Source organism: Carassius gibelio, chromosome B23 (genome assembly GCF_023724105.1).
Source record: "Carassius gibelio isolate Cgi1373 ecotype wild population from Czech Republic chromosome B23, carGib1.2-hapl.c, whole genome shotgun sequence".
Classification (NCBI taxonomy): domain Eukaryota; kingdom Metazoa; phylum Chordata; class Actinopteri; order Cypriniformes; family Cyprinidae; genus Carassius; species Carassius gibelio.
The window spans coordinates 19536458-19557108 of record NC_068418.1 but is presented as its reverse complement, the minus strand read 5'-3'; the positions used below and the strand labels follow the sequence as shown (position 1 = coordinate 19557108).

General features: G+C 35.4%; 1 protein-coding gene across 6 annotated transcripts; it reads right to left on the bottom strand.

Moving 5' to 3' along the window:
• Positions 1 to 1542: 1542 nt before the first annotated feature.
• pan2 (poly(A) specific ribonuclease subunit PAN2) lies at positions 1543 to 18065 on the bottom strand. Of its 6 annotated transcripts, XM_052594569.1 has the most exons (28): positions 17965 to 18023; positions 15968 to 16001; positions 15721 to 15891; positions 15259 to 15559; positions 13725 to 13894; positions 13384 to 13504; positions 12587 to 12664; positions 11852 to 12122; positions 10721 to 11066; positions 9766 to 9862; positions 9419 to 9538; positions 9086 to 9205; positions 8657 to 8785; positions 8355 to 8553; positions 8122 to 8274; positions 7924 to 8030; positions 7296 to 7394; positions 6934 to 7016; positions 6718 to 6859; positions 6458 to 6595; positions 6311 to 6370; positions 6127 to 6217; positions 4819 to 4976; positions 4362 to 4505; positions 3881 to 4060; positions 3709 to 3802; positions 2632 to 2823; positions 1543 to 2108 (listed from the first exon to the last, which is right to left on the bottom strand). In XM_052594569.1, the coding sequence occupies exons 4-28, from the start codon at positions 15544 to 15546 to the stop codon at positions 2074 to 2076; spliced, it is 3615 nt and encodes a 1204-aa protein (XP_052450529.1). In that variant the 5' UTR covers positions 15547 to 15559; positions 15721 to 15891; positions 15968 to 16001; positions 17965 to 18023; the 3' UTR covers positions 1543 to 2073. The 6 variants fall into 6 exon arrangements, with proteins under 6 accessions (XP_052450529.1, XP_052450528.1, XP_052450530.1 ...); XM_052594568.1 differs by lacking the exon at positions 15968 to 16001 and having other exon boundaries at positions 17965 to 18059; XM_052594570.1 differs by lacking the exon at positions 15968 to 16001 and having other exon boundaries at positions 15721 to 15864; positions 17965 to 18045.
• Between the last annotated feature and the right edge of the window lie 2586 nt (positions 18066 to 20651).

The window sequence follows — 20651 nt, the reverse complement described above, 5'->3', positions numbered from 1 at the left end:
CGGGAACGAACTTGACAAAGTAAAAGAACTTTTCTTCCCTTCTAAGCTCATTATGCATCATTCCGATGTAACGTTTAGCACAATTTCGTTTTTGATAAAGTATATGTAATGAGTTATGCTTTTCTAACATTGTTTCCATTTCAAATGGATCCAGTGGAGCGTTTTAGTTTCCAGCGTGCGAAATAACATCCAGCGAAGTCTCGTGAGAAACTGATTTAACTTAACGAAGAGCATTCAGAACAAGTGACATTATTTGTCTGAGTTCTTTAAATTGTCATATTACTGCTGTTGGTAACTGCTCATTGAAGAAGTTCGGTAAGCGTAAATGTTTTTATAATAATTATGATATAACCTAAAATAATATATCAAAATATCCAAGTTTTAAATTGTATAATGTTACTTTAAACACATATTTTAACACACACACACACACACATATATATATATAGAGAGAGAGAGAGAGAGAGAGAGAGAGAGAGAGAGAGAGAGAGAGAGAGAGTTATTAATGAATTAAATTCATAATGTTTACTGTAAATGTAGCATTTATTTAACAAAATAAAACAGAGCTGTCACTTTTTCAGTGGAATTTATATATACAAAATTATTACATTAAACAAAGAATTTGAAAGCTAAGTTACAGTACATGCATATTGTTGTCTTTATAATAATATATGCATTCCTAACATCTAGTTTTCACCCTGTTATAAAACTCCTAACAACAAACTCAGTACTTTTGAGTAGAAATAATGGTGTTGATATTTTCATGCTCAGAAAATAATAGTCCTTATTCTAGAAATACACTTAAAAAGGTTCAGTAAAATATACAATAGCTTTTAAGTAAACAGAGAACTATATTTTGCTGTAATGTGCAATGTTTGCTAGCATTATATGGAAAAGTACAGACTAGTAAAATACATGTTGCTAGCAAAGATTATACAGATTACAACAAACTGGATAAATGTTTGCTTTAGACCGAGAGAGTTATACTTGCAAGTAAAGAAATAATACATCATGTATATCGTAAAAATTTTACTTATAATAAATGTTTACTAAAACATCAAAAGTTTTTCTGCTGCTTAAAAAAAAAAAAAAGGAATTTAGATCATTTCATTTAGAAGTTGTCCGAGTTTGACTTTCATTGGAGAAGAGCAAAATCAAGAGAATGATTCACTCCTAAATCAAATATCAATATCACTTTTCATCAAATATGTGGTACACAAGAGAGATATCCAGCTAAAGGCAGAGTATAACCAGAAAATGTATGAATTACATATATGAATTTTTATTCATTTTTATGATTTGTTTTTATTAAATGCATGCTTGTTGTTTCTATAATGTTCTCTTAAAATTGCATTTTATTGTTTAAAAGTTTCAGTGGCATATCTGAGACTTTGAGAATATACCTTACATAAAGAGTGAACTTTCTTTTTACTTTGAGACTACACTAGTTCTCAGTATTTTCAAACAACATTTTCCCTGATGCTATTGAATTTGCTGAAATAATCCACCCAGTTGAAATGAGCTTTAAAATAGACTAAAAGGTTTATCCAAAAGCCTTTATTCAGCTGCCAAATTATGAAAGTGTACATCGTTACAATATAGAAAATAACACTGTAAATCCATTGACTGCTCAAGTAATATTCTCTGTGCAGTAATTCATGTTCTGTATAAGTGCAGTTTTTGACCCAACATAAATACCTTGGTGAAAAAGCCACCGTGGTGTCACGCGCAAACAAACACTTGGTTAATGAGTTTCAACTTTTTTTTTTCTTGTTCCTTTCTTCTTAATACCACTTACAGGCTACTCAAAGCAGAGGAGAAAACCCTGACATGATGAAATGTTTTAAGATTTGCTTTGATTCCAACCGTTTTTTTTTTCTTCATAACAATACAGACATTTCTAACACAGAATAACAAGCCTTATTTCAGATTGGCCATCTACAGATAATGACACATACTTATTAAGAGGTGTCATTTGGCTCAAGAGCTGTTAGAGGAGAACTAAAAGGCTGTGCAATAAATGACTGCTGAGCTGGCATCTGTTTGGCAGGAATATAACCAGCACAGGTCAAATCATAACCCCATCACAGAGGGAAACACGGCTGTACCTGCAAAGAGATAAGAGCATCGTAAATTCTTCAAAACAAAAATTATTGAATCACCCTGAGGCCATCCAAGAGGAGTTTGATGGACTGGAGTCGTATGGATCACTTGTGGATTATTGTGATGTTTTTATCCACTGTTGGAACTCATTCTGACGGCACCCATTCACTGCAGATGATTCAGCAAGTGATGCGATGCTAAACTTTATGCAAACCTTTTCTGATGAAGAAACAAACTCATCTACATCTCGGATGGCCTGAGAGTAAGTACATTTTCAACCGATCTATTAACAGTCTTGTTTATGGCTAATATTATATAAAATGAGTGTGCATTTCATTATATGACAATTGACAAACCTATATCGCTCAATTGTGAATGTGTTGCATAACTTAAAAAACAACAACAACAACAACTAAAAATACTGTATTATTACTTATTTAATACATTTTATATACAGACATAAACACCAATATATATTACATAAAATAATCTCACTGCCTTTTCAGTGATTCGTATTTTTTGGGCTACCTTGACCATCTGCAGAGTCAATGTCCGGCACTTTCCAGTCTAGCTTGCGTCCTTTCTCATAGAGAGCCTTGAGAACCTTCCGGAACTCTTCTTGTCCTCCGTTATGACTCAGCTCTAAGTACTTCCTGTACAACTGTAGGGCAGTCCGTGCATCTTCGATACTGTCATGAGTTTCGCTCTGAATGTTCAGATCTGAACAAATGTTCCATTAGCCATAAAACACTGATATATAGAAAATGACTTATGAGGTCAAGAGATAAGGTAAAGTTTCTGGGTCATAGCGTGTCAACACAACCAGAGGTCCCTGGCTCAAATTTTTGATTTCGCTAATATTTATTCAGAAGACATACATACATGTATATTGATGAAAGTCAAAATATTAAATATCATGGATGAATATTTACAGAGTAGTGCACTATTTTGTAGAGGGGAGTCAAAATGGCAAACTTCACCAGAAATTCAGAGCCAAGTTACAAGAGGGTCAAAATGACTTCAGAAAGATGGCAGCATCATAATGTTATTTTTACACACAGATTGTTAGGTCTGTTAGTAAAATCTGTAGACTTTAGCTGTCTTTGTTTCATTATGTGCCAATGGTGACCATTAAAAAATGGGGAAACGGCACTTTTAAAGTTTTTTTTATCCAAAGTTTGCAGGTAACTGTAACTCAAGATGTATTAAATATATATTGATGCCCTTTTAGATATTGGGTCTTAAAAAGTTTTTAAAGGTCACCATTTGGCACATAATGCAACAAAGATTTTACTAACAGACTTACCAATCTGTGTGTAAAAATAACATTATGATGCTGCGATCTTTCTGAAGTCATTTTGACCCTCTTGTAACTTGGCTCTGAATCTCTGGTGAAGTTTGCCATTTTGACCCCCCTCTACAAAATAGTGGACTACTCAGTAAAAATTCACCCATGTCATTAAATATTTTGGCTTTCATCGCTATACATGTCTGTCTCTCTTCAGAATTTTTTTTTTTTTTTTTCACAAATCACAAATTTGAGCCGGGGAAGTTTTTGAAATTTGGTTGATTTGACACGGAATGACCCTTATGCAAGAAACCTACCGAGAAAGTACCATGCAAGGAAACGCAGAGAAATCATTCGTTTCCTAGGCATGTGGAAGAGGTAGACGGTGTCAATCACCTGTTCTTTTGGAACCTAAAAATGTGAGGGGTTACAATTTAAACACTTCAGCAATAGCTAAATAAAACATTAACTCACAAAAGTCCAACTCACCATCAGGTTTATGACCCGAAAATCTTTCTGTAACCCGTGGCCGACAAAGCGAACGCCGGTGTCAATAAGAAATCGCAATTTCAAATATGTGGATTTCAGAGTAGTCAAATGTTTGGAGGAAATCTTTGCATCCAGGTCTCCAGGTTTGATACCAGAATACTGGGTCAGGTAGTCCACCACCTGCACATCCAAAGAGGTTAAATTAATAAGAAGCAGAAAGGTTTTCCCCAACATTTTGACAAAAACACAAAGTATGGAAATCACTAGTACAGTAATAGTTATTCCCTGTGATTCACCTTACAGTTAAATGACTCAAATAGATTCACTTTCACAAGTGACACTAACAAATAACACATCTCACCTGACAAGGCACAAAACTGTAGTTCTCACTTTATGAGGTCATTAAAAGGTCCTGAAAATTACAAAAGGTATTTTCCCTATTATGTAAGTTACATTTAGAACAATTTGAGTGATTTATGACCTGTTCCTGTGTTGATATGTAATCATCAATGAACGGCACTCCCTCATTGGGTCCCTGGCCTCTCACGCATGTGATACGAGCAACAGACATCTGACTGGGTTTAATGGTGGACTTGGTCCCATCACTGCGCAGTTCTGCCTCTTCCTGTTCAAGCAGCAACACACAAAAGCATTCAATATTTGTTTAGATTCTAACACCATGCAAGCTACCTCTGCTATATTCACGGCGAGAACGAGGTTAGTTTAGTTAAATTAAGTTTTTCAATTTGAGCTTAGATAACAATTCTAAAACGAAATCTGGCCTTACTTTATTAAAAATCTTTCTATAAAAGTCAACAGAAGACTAAAGAGTTCTGACAGACTTTAAACTATTACAATTCATTAAAGTATGCTTCAAAGGTGGGTAGGAGAAAAAAAAATGGCAGTAATTGTAGAACATTAAAGTGTTTCCCACTGACCTGGTTGAGCGTGACAAATTCTGCATCCAATCCAACAAGGTCTGCAGCCTGCGGCATCTCGCTCACCATTAGAGGTATGAAGGTGGCGTGACTCTTCCTCTGTTTCCGTGCCAGCGAGGCTTCGGTCAGCAGAACGCTGGCATCAATAGGGTTCTTAACTAGGAGGAAATGGAGAAGATGCAGGAATAATAATGCTCATCAAGGCTGCATTTCTTTGATCAAAATTACAGTAATGTTGTGAAATATTATTACAATTTTACAAGAAAGCATTCTAATATGCTAATTTGATGCTCAAGAAACATTTCTTAACATTTTCAGTGTTGAAAATAGTTTTGCTGCTTGATATTCTTGTGGAAATCATGGTATGTTTTTTTTCTTTCAAATATTATTTGTAGGGCCGGTACTCGATTAAAAAAATTAATCTAATTAATTAGAGGCTTTGTAATTAATTAATCGAAATTAATCACGTTTTAATCGCATATAAATATTTGACTTGATAACAGTGAGAAGTAATTTTTTTCACATGGATTAATATTATACCATTGAATAATGACTGAATACATAAGCTTAAGTAACAAAATATTGTTTATTTTTGTTCAACCAAGTCTAGCAGACCAGTGCAATTTTTGCCATTAAGTGTAGCAATAGCATATTTGGAAACAATTTAGAAATAGTACATTTCAGAAATTCAGGAAGCTTATAGGTGCTGGAACCTACTGTAAAGTGTTTTTTAGGTAAAACACAATACTGTCAATTACATTCAGAACACTGGAAACACTGACTATTAGAAAACATCTCTCTGTTGCTTAAGAGGCCATAACATACTAAGTCCAACTCTCAATAACCTTGGCCAAAACAATAAAGAGTTCAACATAAACTGTTGCACCAACAAAATAATACATAGTTCAACATAAAGTGTAAAGTCCACGCTAGCTGCTATATGTTTTGCGTTGAGGTGATACTTGAGGCTCGATGTGCTGCAGTGATATGCGAACGCTAGTTGGTGCTCCAGTATAATCGGTCCGCCGAAACTCATCCAGTGAGAAACGTTCCGCGGTGCAAAAATAAGTTATTAAAAATGCGGGAATTTTTTTTCTGTAATGAATTAATCTTAGTTAACGTGTTATTTTTTTGTAATTAATTAATCTCAATTAACGCGTTAAAGTCCCGGCCCTAATTATTTGATAAATAGAGTTCAAAAGAAAAGCTTTTTTTTCTGTAACAAATCAATTTATTCTGATTTTAATCAATTTAATGCATCTCTGTTAAAATAAAATAAAAAGAATAAAAAAATAAATGATCACATACTTCGCAAATCATACTTGGGATGGGAGTTCCTCTTGACGTAGTAAAGTACAGCAGGAACCTTCCAGTTCATATCAAACTGAGCTGATTCTGCCTAACAGAGACATATTGCAACACATATGGGGTACACATGGGGTCTCTTCATAATAGGAAAAGTTAGAATTTTCCTGATGTATGCCATTTTTACCTTATCAATGGGCTCAATCAGAAAATCATTGAACAGATACCACTGTTGGTGTGTTACTCCCTGAAAGCAAGACAGAAAACACAGTGTGTCACTTATGTCCAACATATTATCAAAAATCTAGAAAGTACTTTAAAGATTCGCTCATACCTCTTTCCTTTGATGGTAGGTCTCGCCCACTTTGATATGCACTACCAGGTTTCCTCCGGTCCGAGCATCCTGGATATGAGATACAGTGACGACCAGGTCATAGACAGACGCTCCTTCTGCCTCTTCACTTTCAGTCAGCTAAGAGAAGAAACAAGACACATTTAATTTGAGCAAGGTCATCTTTCCCAAGTATGACAAATCTTGATGTGGTTATTATTTAATGAAGTTCACCCTCTGAAACAGTGAAAATGTGTCCTCACCTCCTCTCCCTCAGACAGGCTGCTGACCTCCAGGCCCTGAGTCTTACTGATGCACATCTTCAGACTGAGAGGGATCCACACGTGCCTCATGTCCTCCGCTTGAGTGTCAAAGGTCAAGCCCTCCACGCTGCACAGCTCTTCCCTTATATATGTATATTATTATATTAAATAAAGAAAACATATAGACAGATGCATTTCGACAATCAGCCCACTTACTCTAAACACCATTCTGTCGGTAAAGGCTCTTTGGGTTTGGGAGGTTCGGCTGCTTCTTTCTTTAGAGCTTTGTTGTACGCATACTGTGAACAAAAATACAAATAAATGAATGGAAAATGTAAATAAATCAGTGTGCCTAGAGTGTCACACACCAGTAGCATATAGATCAGCTGAATGAACAGCTAATACACCATTGACATATCTCACTGTCATATGACAGAAAAATATCATATAACAAAGCCGTCTTTAATGAATCCAATGGCTGTGTAAAGCATTAGAGGATATTTAGGGGTGGATTCATGGCTGAATTCTGTAAATGCATGACTATATAATCTGGCAACAAGAGGGGATATGGGTCTAACCTCAGTCTGTGCTTTCCAGAACTCTGCCTCCTTAGCGCTGTTCACCTCACAGTTGATCACCAGAACATCAGGCAGACAGCGAATGTTCCTGGTCTGCACCTAAACATACAGAAATATTTAGTATTTTTGTGCTTCTACACTTCTGGTTGGTAAGATTTTTGAAACAAGTTTTTAAAGTATTTCTCTTCTGCTCACCAATGCAGCATTTACTTCATAAATAATTAGGTAACACCGGTAATATTGTGAAATATTATTAACATTTATTTTTATTAAACATTTTTTTTTTATTTTGATACATGATAAAAGTCAGTATCACATGATCCTTCAGAAATCATTCCAATACACTGTTTTGGTATTCAATGAATTCCTATTATTATTATCAATGTTAAAAATTCAGTGTAAACAGCCTTTATTTGATTTTAAATCACTATTAAAAACATATCTTTGGGCAACAATGGTTGTATTAATTTCTGCTGTAGAAATAAATTAGAAAGAAAGAAAGAAATAGCCTTTGACTGAATGCATCCTGGCTGAAAAAAGTATTAATTTCTTTCAAAATAAAAATCTGACCCCTATATTTTTTTTTAGCATTTTGAACATATAGATACATAAGCATGTAAGAATTTACTGTTGGCTGGTATTTCTCACAGTTGTCACACCAGGCCTGTGTGCTTTGCTCCAGACATATACTCTTCTTTAGGATTTCTGCAAAGTCATATTCCTCTATCGTCTTATCTGTCAAAAATCAAAGAGATCATTTAATGAATTTACCAAGTTCATAAAAGAAGAAAGATGTATTCGTGTGTGAATGTTTGGTGGTTCTGACCTGGAGAGCTCTGCTCAGGGTAGTGCATGGTAAACAGCAGAGTCAAGGAGGAGCGAACCGTCTCCTTTCCACAGCGACACAAACTGCTGTTCTCCACTTCACAGCCAAACAACCGGCCAATCACAGACTCCCCCGAGGAACCCAGCGTGCTGCCGTGGAGACAAAATCGAAATTGTTCTCAACTTGTTCTCGTGTAAATGATTGCACTGAATTGAAGAATGATGCTCCACACCTGCTGCTGGCTCCTCGGTATGCCTGGGGCCCTTCCTGCTCCAGTGTTTCCTGGTGCAGCTGTGCAAGAATGAAACGGTTCCAGCTCTGGATGAGACGGCCTAGGCGGGCTTTCCCTGTTTGCTCATCAGAGTCAGCCAGGATCAAACCTAAAGCAGACGCCTCCGGGATTGTCCGGAAAGCTCGGAGAAAATTACTGGCCTGTTAAGAAAACAAACAAGAGCGTAGTCTATTTGCATATGCAATGCATGGCTGACAGCTCAGCTGGGGATGAATTCTGGGTGAACTGAAAGTGTTAGTGAACCTGGCAGGGGTCTCCTCTACTCAAGTCCAGCATGTGAAAAAGGAATCCCAGCTCACAGGCCAAACAGAACTCCTTCTGACACAAATGATTCTGTACCAGGCACCTGACTGGCTCCAGGAAGTACAGCACCTGCCACAGCACACACAGAATTAACACAATTCCAGAGAAATGGAACATCCAAAGTGAAAGTTGTGCATTCCCAAAATTCCGTAGAGAGCGTAAAAAATTCCAAGGACTATTTAGAGGAATCGGCATGGTGACATTTGGGATTTTTTGCAGATTCCCGAGGCAAATATCAGGCAATTACATTTTAATGTGTATAATTATGAATCAGAATAAATATGTCACCATCTAATAAATGTAATATTATTATACATAATATATTCAGTATAAAACTGCAGTAAAAATGGTATGTGTGTGTATTTTCACCTGGATCATGCAGTTGCAGTAAGCGTTGGGTATGTGAGGCTCCAAACCAGCAAACAAAGTCCGGTTATAATGCTTAAAATCAAAGTCTTCCAGTCCCAGTTTGGAATATTTAATGGTGACCTGAAATAAACACGTGCCACATAATCAGAACCCAGTATCTCAGCTGTCTTCAATTGCAAGCAAACAATATTTTGTTCTCAAAACAATACTTTTAACATCATCTCATCTAAAAAGAACCTGTGTGCCAACATTTGTAATAGACAAAATAGCTTGAGTAGTACATAATTATCACCAAAGATCATAGGATTATGCACAACAATGGCTGATCACTACCTTCCTGTATTTCTTTGGAACCATGTAAAGATGCGGCTCCTCATCTCGACCAATAGGAGATTCCGGGACCTGATTATAGCTGTCATACTCAAGCTCAGTGTCTTTAATCTTATAAGGAACCTGGCAAAAACAGATTAAAAGCATAAAGAAATTACTGGTTGGACATCATAGCTGCACTGAAATGATTGACACATTGTCAAAAAACATACCAGAGATACTAGATCAGCTACGTTACTGTAAGATAGGACTTCCCTCTTACAGCGTATGGAAAGTCTTTGTCTTGAAAGTTGTCTAGTATTTTTACACATTTACTGATGGCTGAAACCATTGAAATCTGTCGAGTTTACCTGGTTTCTGGGACGGGTTCTAGGATTGGGGGCGTATCCAATAAAGCCCACGGTTTTCATAGTCCTGAGAATCTCTGGATCTACTGGAGGAGCCCGTCTGATAGTGAAAAGAGCACTTTTACATTAACTAATCTCCATATAATATGTCATTTGTTAAGGGAATTTATATAACATATTTTTTATATAAAAAAGTCAGTGCTACCAAATATTTTTTTGCTCAAATTTAATAGATCCAGGTCTATGAGAATGGATCATGACCTTGCCTGAGACATACTGCAGGGGGCAGTATTACACAATAACACTCAAATACAGTACAGGGGACGTGCAGAATACATACTACCCTAATACTCCATGATTTTCAGCAAAATATGCAAATGTATGTATGTATGAGTGCATAGAATACCCAAATGACCTACTAAATTTCCAGAACAAATATTTGAATACTGCCATTTTTCTCTCTCTTTTTGACTCAAAATGTGGTTGGATTTCCAATGTAAAAAAAGTGTATAATGTTTGGACATAATTGAATTAAAAATGTGGCCTGAGTTTACATTCGCTATGAACAAAACCTAAATAAATAGGTGTACAACAAAATAAATGTAATAATATATAAAAGAAAAATAGCACTTGTATCTCAATGTATCTTCAAGCACTACATCTTTTACTAATTATTTTAAAATATTGACATGTACAGTTGTTCAAAAGCTTGATGTCAGAATGATGCATGATGCATTCAATTGATCAAAAATGACAGAATGCAGAAAATGCAGAAATTTTCAGCTTTGCCATTACAGGATTAAACTATATTAAAATGAAAAACAGTAATTGTAAAAATATTTCACAATATTATGGTTTTAGTTTATTTTGATCAAATAAATGCAGCTTTTGTGAGACTCCTTTAAAAAGTATTAAAATATCTTACTGACCCTAGTGTATATACGAGGTGTAGTCATACCTGGGGCTGGGCATGATAAAGGAGGTGGGCCAATCAGAGAGCAGGGGCTCTGTGCTGGTGAGGGACATGGGTAGAAGAGACAGAGGCATGAGCTCATGGTTCCAGTCCAGCTGGGGCAGAGAGTCCACCAGGCAGGGCAGAGCTAACTCAGTCTCCCTGGAGTAACTGTTAAAGGACACCTCTGGGGCGCTGGACCACAGGTGCACACAGCCACCAGAGTCCCCAAAGGAGAGCGCCTGTTTGCTGGAGGACACTTCAAAGCTCATCAGCAGCTGCCCCACAGTGTTGACGTGGAAGATATCAGCCAGATTGGCCAGGCCGGTGGGCTCGCAGAACTGACATTGACCTAGAGACACAAAGACACAGACCCACACAACAGGATCTCAGTGACAAAAAAAATGATCACAAATATTTTTGTAAAATGTTAGATTTTTTTTTTTTACTATAACTAATTAGCAAAGTTATGTTGTAGATATGCATATGAAAAAACCCCCCAAAAAAAACAACAACCAAAAAATAACAGTAACAGTGCTTAATTCAAATCAGACGCCTGATTCAACTTCTAACTCAAGAGCAAGAGGCTTTTTCAACCAATTTTTATTTTTTATTTTTAGAATGTACATTTTTAAGTTAATTTGCAATCTTTTTATTTTTTATTTACAACAGAATTAATAAATAATTAATTTCGATAATGTGCAGCATGATTAGTTCATGTGACCCTCCGACTGAAACTCATGACAACCACCAAGGAGGAAACGAAAGTAAGGTGGGACTTTTGAATGCTGAAAAACTGCAATAACATTAGTATTCTTCAGAAGAAAAGAAGTAGATTAAACGTGAGGCTGGGAACAACAATGGTTATCCAAAGAAGAACACTACTGGATGATTAAAATACTTTGCAAGTTACAAACAAAAATCCCCCAACATTTCTTCAACAGATCAGGGACAGTTGGCAGTTTGCACCTGGGTGTGGCAACCACACCAATACCATCCCGTGTATTTTTCATAGTATTTTATTCTGTGAATTACCATTAAAGTTCTCCTTTTAATGAACATGAATATGTATATATATAGAAAGTTAGGTAAAAGCCACCAGTACTACCACCTTCGTGACACGTCCATGCATCATACCTGTCTGTGAGATGATAGCCAGGCGGGAGGTGTATGTGGGGATGAAGCGGAGGAAAAGGGGATCCACGTGGACCTGCAGTGGGGTGATGGCCCTCATCATGCGCAGATCGTACACCATGAGGAACCGGTCACATGACATTCCATTCAGGCCACGGCTTGAGAAGCCACACGCTGCCAACAGGTTACCGTTTACGTCGAAATCAGACAGACTGCCAGAGAACGCGTCAAACTCGTACTCCATTTTAAATGTTCGTAGATCACGCAGAGAAACCTATGACAAATAATTGACACAAATGACAGTGAAGAGATCAAATGAATAATGATTACTATGTATTTAACTACATACTGCAGAGATAGATGAATGCATTTGAAAAATTATCTCATTATCCATAAATATGTGCCAGAAAATAAGATTAATTATCTATTTTATAGGCTGTATATGGTATATGAACCACCATATAAGTTGTTATGGTGAGACAGTTGGATCCATGCTCTTCCACTTAATATTGTGGACAAGCTGAAAATTCCAACTACTAAATGGTCTGAGAGAAAATTAGGAATGTGTGAAAAAGCCCTGTGTATTCTACCTGTGCTTACAGCTAAAGTGTAGGCAGCATGTTCCCACATTAACTCAGAACAAAACTTTTCATAAACAACATCCCTCTATTCTGTAGGAAAAGCAAAAGGAGGAAACAATTTGTTCCACATCCATTTTTGCTTTACTCCTTCACTCACCTTGCCAGATGTGTGACCACAAAAGAAGAAGCGGTTGGAGTGTCTCATGATGGCGACTCCAGGCACCTCAACAGTGAACTAGAGTGAGAGTGGAAATTAAATGTCAGGACTATTTTAATACTGAAAAATCCTCTAATCTATTATAGATAAGTGTAAAATGCCCATTAAGATATATCCCACAAAAGCCATACATAAAGATAATAAATTAAGAAAACTTTTTTCTATATATACTTATATATATTAGTGCTGTAAAATTATTAATTGCATACAAAATCAAAGTTTTTGTTTATATACTGTAAACGTGTTCTGTGTATATTTATTATGTACAGTATATATAAATACACGCACGTTCGGTACATATTTTGAAAATATTTACATGTATTGACTCGTTTATATTTATATTATTATAATTTATATTATAAATACATATATTTAATATATAAACAACCTATTTTTGTGAAATATATACATGCATGTGTGTGCATTTATATATACATAATAAAAATACACAGCACACATACATATATTATGTAAACTAAATATTTTATTTTGGATCCGATTAATCATTTCACAAGTTTTTTTAATAATTCCAATCATTTACATATTTTAATCATCTTTAAAAATCATTAAATTAAGAAAGAAATTATAATTTGATAAAGCTGAACTATAAAATTTACATTTAATTTTTTACCTTTGTTGTTTTATTTTGAATTTTTAAAATGTTCATTAATAAATGCTATATAAAGCAGGTACAGTTTGTTTTAAAGAATTCCTGAAGTAGTGTTGCATCGTCCTACTTTTTGTGTTTCCTGTACTGTTGTGAGGTCCAATTCAGTCACAAAGTTCTGCAGACCCCCCATTAATAATGTGTTATTATCGGTCAGAATCAAACTGTGCATGTCAGCACCCTCCTCTGTTCTGAAAAAATTAATAAAAATGAAGGAATGAATGAATGAACACCCACACATAGGCATACATAAGCAAATAAAACCTTTTATTACAGTGTTTGCAGGACATGCCTGTGTTCAGCATGACATTATGCTTTGAGGGCTTCAGACAAAGGAGTGTTAGTATGGACATGATACCTGCATTTACATCTTCAAATAATCATTATAGTATATGTGGGTGTGCAACTCACGTATAATCAAACATAATTAAACCTCCTCGCGTGAGGCATTTGAGGTTGTTTTTGGTCAGAAACAGCACCCCTGTGTCCATACTCTGGATGTGGCGAATATCATCGGTCATGTGCACCTGGAAAGAGGAGTAGCGGCCCATTGTGGTACCAAAGAAGGAACTTGCATGTCCCTGTTGAAACAGAGGAAAGAACAAACACACACCCAGGTCAGAAATGCGACTCATGCTTGTGAATAAAGTGACGTCACTTCTTTGATGTGGAAGTACATTAGAGATAATGCGTACGATGGTTATCCAAACCACAGATGAATTTTTGGAACGAGATTAAACTTTAGCCTTAAATGTCCCAACTTCAACAGAAACCAATCATGCAGATTTTTTGGTGAAACCACTTGCCAGGTACACTGATTTTTATTTTTTTTTTCAAACTCAGCATATTATTTGAGAAGATGATGTAGGCTACACTGCTGGTCAAATGTTTACAATAATAATTCCTGTACTTCAACATCCCTTCCTGCCTTAGCTTTATTGCCCATTTGTATTTCATTGTGTAGTCAATGCCCAGTTATCAACACTCTCCTCAAAATACAATCTGCCAGATCACACTTGTTTAAATATATATTTTTTTAATTCATCATCTAATCCAAAACCATTGAACTTGAAATCAAGTGAACCATCTTTAGTTTCGATCTGGATTAGTGATGAGATGCTGTTTTTGAAATTGGAGAAAATTTTATATTCTCTTTGAGGATCCACCAAACGTTTTTATTCAGGATGAACCCCAGTGATTACATATTTTGAAAAGGGCATAACTATTCCCTCAAACTAAAATGAATAGTGAAATTAAAATGCCTGTGCACATTGAAATAGATAACTCAGTCAGACACAACAGGCTAACAATAATGTCAAAACTTCATTTACAATTTAAAATAAGTGTGTTCTATTTGAATACATTTTGAAGTGCACTTTATTTCTGTGATGGTAAAGCTTAATTCTCCATTACTCCAGTGTCACATGATCCTTTAGAAATCATTCTAATACGCTAATTTGCTGCTCAAAAAAACAAAAGAATATTTTTATTCAGCAAGAGCACATTTGATTGATTAAATATGATAAAGATAATATTGAAAAATATTTATATTTCAAGTAAACAGTTCTTTTGAACTTTATATTAATCAAAGAATCCAAAAAAATATATATCACTGTTTCACAAAAATACAGAGCAAAAACAAACTGTGGCAGTATTAATAATAAGAAGAACTATTATTATTAATTGAGCCCCAATACAAATTAAGTTCCAAATCAGCATGACACTAGAGTAATGGCTGCTGAAAATTCAGCTTTTAAAACAGGAATAAGAATCTTAACATTTTAAAATAATTATAACGATTTTAAATTGTAGTTATATTCCACAATATAAGTATTTTTCACAGCCTTGGTAAGCATAAGAGACCTCTTTGAAAACATGAATAAAACTTTATTATTCCAAACTTTTGACTGTTAGCGTAAATGCAGCAATAAATGTGTCACTTCACCCGGTGGTTCCCCATCCACAGCAGCTCTTCCTGCAGATCGAAATGTGTTGCTGTCACAGGGATCCCAACTTCAGCAGCCACGCTGTGCAGCTCCGAGTACATGCCCTCCAATATGTGCATGGATTCAGAGACGGGAACAGCCAGCGCGTCAGGGTCGAGGTCCACGCCCTGCAGCAATGATGGGTCGAGCCGCGGGTCCATTGAAGAGTCCAGACCGGGCTCCAGGCCGCCATGCAGGCCAGGCGTGTACTCGCCCAAACCCGGGTCCAGACCCTCAAAGTTCATCATGAGGATGGTGGTGCTGGGTTAGAAGGATAGGAAAAGGGGTCAAGGGTTCCTTTTGTATCCCTTAAAAATATATATGACTTAAAAAAAAATAGTTGTGTTGTGTTTTTCTATGTGTATATAATACAGGTATTGTTCTTAAAACACTTAAAAACAAACAAATATAAGTTGCCTTACAGCTCTTTCTAAGTGTTCAACTGTGTCTTGTTGTTTTTATTCTTCAGATATTAAAATCAGGGAATGTGTCGTATCAGAGATATCCATTGCTTTTGCATTCGATAATGACACACACAAACCAGGATGAAGACTAGGAAGCCAACTCTGGAAGAAAAGCAAACAGCTTGGATGCTAAAAGTAAAGAAGAAGTCAATTAGAACTATAGGAAAAACAAAGGGCATGGAGAAGTCAAGTGTTTGGAAACTACCGGCGACATCAGCAACCAACGATGACCTGATCGGCTGAGAAAAACAACAGTAATTAATGACAGACAAATCATAAAAACTGTGAAAATGAATCATGTCAATCTACAGTCCGCAGGAGAATTACAGAAGCTACACAGCAAGATGCAAACCTCTGATCAGCACCAAAAATAGAAAGGCAAGATTCTTCCCAAATGTGAGCCAGTAGAGTTTTGGAACTGAGTTGATTAACCGAGGAGACAAAGATTGACCTTTATCTAAGTGATTGGAAAGCAAAAGTGTGGAGAAAAAAGGGAACTGCAAATGATCCCAAGCATACAGCCTCATCTGTAAAGCATGATGTAGGTGTCATGGCATGGACATGCAGTAGCAGAATGAATTTGGAAGGGTACAAAATCATCTTGTCTAGCAATATTCAATAAAATGCCACCAAACTCATTAGAAAGCACTTCATATTGGATCAGGACAATGACCCAAAACACCCTGCCAGTTCAGTCAAGGACTTTATCAGGGCAAAGAAATGGAAAGTCTTAGATTGCCCAAATCAGTCTCCAGATTTAAATCTGATTGAACATTAATTTCACCATCTGAAGAGGAGAATAAAGACAGAAACTCTCCAAAATGAGCAACAGTTGGAACTGGCTGAATTAAAGGCTGGGGAAAGCATTTCAAAGGATAAGACCAAGAGTCTGGTGATGTCTATGGGTTGCAGACTCACTGCTCTGATTGCATTCAAGGGATCTGCAACTAAATATTAGCTTTTAATCTTTTACATCTGCCTTAAATTCAACTGCTCCAATACTTATGCTCACATAAAATAGCGGGATGATCTCTAAAAGTGCTGTCCTTTTTATCTGGTAAAATGTGTGTGTCGAAAGACCGAATAATAAAATGTGTCATTCTGTAGTTTTGTCACATATTCATCTTTTAATCACATTTGTAAATGTCTTGACTCCACAGCAGAGAAAGCAATTTTGTCTTTCCTGTTCCAATACATATGGAGGGCACTGTATATGTATATGTGTGTGTGTATATACACAGTATGTTTGCTTGTTTGATGTTATATATATATATATATATATATATATATATATAATTATTTGCATCTTCTTTCTTAATGCAATAATGCAATATGTTAATATCCAAGTTTCTCTTTTTCTCATTTATTCTCTCCCTATAATGTTCTATAATTTTAGTGACATAAGATTTGACCTGAAGATAGATGGATCATGTAAAATGTTACCATGAAAACATACCATAGATTTAAAAATATTTTATTATTTATTTATTTTTACCAATTTGTACCAATATTTACTAGGTTTGTCAAGTAAATTGATTATTGCAAACTGGATATTTCCAGAAATATTAGCATTAAATGCCATTTTAGAAAATAAAATGTTAGAAAGTTAGTACTGGTTAAACTAAACTATAAACCTTTCAGCTTTGTGACATTTGAAAGGCACAAAAGTTTATGAACATCATACATTAACCAATACAATTTTCTTCTTATGAGAAATAAGTAAGGCACCCATTTAGACAATTAAATCCAGTTGACATGTACACTTACTGTATGTGCCGCTTTTACACAGCCAGTTAGCTGCTTAACTAGACAGCATTTTTAGGCATCACGAGTTCAACAGGTACATTCCCATTATGAATAAAGCACCTATTCTTCCTAAAACTGCTGTCTAGGTAGGCAGTTCACTGGGTAGAGCAATACTGTTGCACACTTCGTGGATAAAAGGGATGTTATAACATTAAAGTGTGTGACTGTTTTCCGGTATTCTCCCGCATTGCATTCAAATAATTGTTATAACGTAATCTTTTAAAATAAGCGTTCAAAAATACATCCTAATAAAAGAGAAAAGTTATTACATTTCTGTGCATGGCACGTCTGACATCTATACTCAGTATTTCATTTCGTTTATTAAGTTATTTCAACAGACGACCAGGAAGGGACTTAAATTGTGAATTGTAATTATTTAACGGGATAAAACCATACCTCTAAAATACGGTTATCCTCGGATCCATATGCTCGTACTACTCGCTTCCTTCAAAACAATAACAAGCGCGCACTTCCGGGTTAGATCGAACTGCATCCGGAATCATCATAGGTGCTTTAAGAGTGTTTGACATGAAAATATTATCTATCTATCTATCTATCTATCTATCTATCTATCTATCTATCTATCTATCTATCTATCTATCTATCTATCTATCTATCTATCTATCTATCTATCTATCTCAAAACATAAATTATATAATTATGTGACTTGCATGATGTGTTGGCTCCAAAGTACAAATACTCTTGTTAATACATCTCAGTCTCAAATATGTCAAATAAAAACACAAACAAATCATAAACCTTAAACATTTCCCTGACATGTCAAATGAATGTATGGAAAAGTTTCCCAAGCTTAAATGTGGTAGGTTTAGGCTATTTATTGATGAGTCGGTCTGTACGGTAAGACAGTTTGATGACAAACATGATCAGAAGCTATAAAAAGTCAACAGGAACTTATAGGATCAGTCATGTTTACATCACTACAAGCAGACAGCTGTCTTCAGGAAAGAAGAAATTCTGTGTTTGCTGTATGCACAGTTTGTGGACATAGTCTCACTTCCTCCCATAATAAACAAACAAACAAACAAAAACTCTCAAATGAGGGAACTATCTCATTCAGGATTCTAAGATATGTGGTTAGAGTTACAGCATTGGAAGTTCTATCATTTCAGTTATAATGGATGAATTGTTTTGTTATGTAGTAATGTCAATGAATTGGTGAAACATTTGTGAATAGGAAGACCAGCCATATGTATATAACAAATAGCATGGGTCAGTATCGGGTCTATTTATTAAGTTTACTCATACATCATCAGACTTCCTCTATCATTTTTGTTGTGCCCTCTTTCAGTACAGCACCTCAGTGGACTGGTTGATGGCAATTATTTTAAATTTCAAACTAATAATATTTGTTAGAATATTTTCAAGATAATTCCACTCATATGTGACCTTACACCACAATCAGTATCAGTATTAGTAAAAACATTCTACACTAGTGTCAGAAATACAATAAACAAATGAAATGTAAAAATGTAAAAACCGTAATTTATGTAAATTGTAAAATATAAATATAAAATGTACACACACAAACAAAAAATTCTAGATGTGTGTGTGTGTGTACTTGTTTATGCTACATTGTGGGGACCAAATGTCTTCACAAGGATCGTGAAACCTGAAATTTTTGACATTGTGGGGACCGGCCTGCAGTCCCCATGAGGAAAAACAGTTATTAAAAATAGTATATGATGTTTATCTGAATGTGTAACAAAACAAACAGGTTTTCTGTAATGGGTATGTTTAGGGTTAGGGGATGCTGCTCAATGCTCTTTTTGTATGTACATTTGTATTTATTAATTTCTTTATTGCATTGGAATGTAAAACATATATATAATTGAATATGATCAAAATTAATTTGAATATTTTATTTAAATGTTATTTCAATTTTTGTATATTCAATTATTTAAAAATGTTAAAAATTTAAGATAATATGTTTGGATATAATCCAACATTTATTTTTGGCCCATGGCCATAACATACATTTGTTATTTGTGGATATATAGGTACCTTAAAAGGGATACTTCTCCCAAAAATGAAAATTCTCCCAATAGTATAAACCATCACTTATTTATTAATTGTCAACTTTTGGGTGAATATCCACTTGCGTTGTATGGACACAAAGATTGGTTGTTTTTCTAAAAAAAAATCTTTATCAGAAGAAAATAAAGTCATAAATCATTTTCTTTCTTTTTTTTTTTTTGGGGGGGGGGGGGGGGGGGGGGTAGACTATTGCTTTAATACCCCCAAACCACAACTGGCCCCCATAATTAGCTGCAGTAGGATTTAGCACCCTGATTAAACAGTTTAAAAGACATTAAATTTATTAAAGGTCATGGAGCTACTCATTAAAAATATGTATATTATTATTTGATCTCATCAAGGTATAAAGTATTATGTAGAGCATCTTGAAGAACAATAATTTTTTTTTAATGAAATCGAAACTCAAAGTAACTACTTAATTAGGCTCTCTAAGTCTCTGGCCTGCCTACCTGTCAGGGGAAATTCTAATGACTCACCGCCGTGTACAAAAAAGGATGCGATAGAGCCACTACAAACAATTTGCCTTCTAAGCACTGCAGAAGAAAGGATACACTGTAACAGATTCTACAGCACATTTTGAATGGCTTCGTCATTTTTATTGATATTTTGCGTGGCGTTTTCTGAGCTGGCATGCGCCAAAGGAGCCCCATCGCGCTTAGCTGAGGTGAACTTCTCCAAGTGTAAAGCGCTGTCCATCAAACTCAATGCAATGGCGAGAGATTTATACAACACGGTACGTACATTAAGAATGATATATTAATTTTATAATAACTTATCTTCATTTCTTTTTGTTTTCAGTCACCTTCTTGAGTTCTTTATAATAACAATAACGCATTTTATGTTCAATGCAGGTTGAGTCTCCAAAAATTTCAAGTATCATTGATGATCCTCCAGTGTCTATAAGACCGATTGACTCATGTGACCCACTGAGTCTCCAAAGCAACAAAGAGGTAGGCTAAATAACGGAATAATTCAGATGCATATTTTTATAGTAACCATTTTCTCATTTCTCATGTAGATCAGCTATG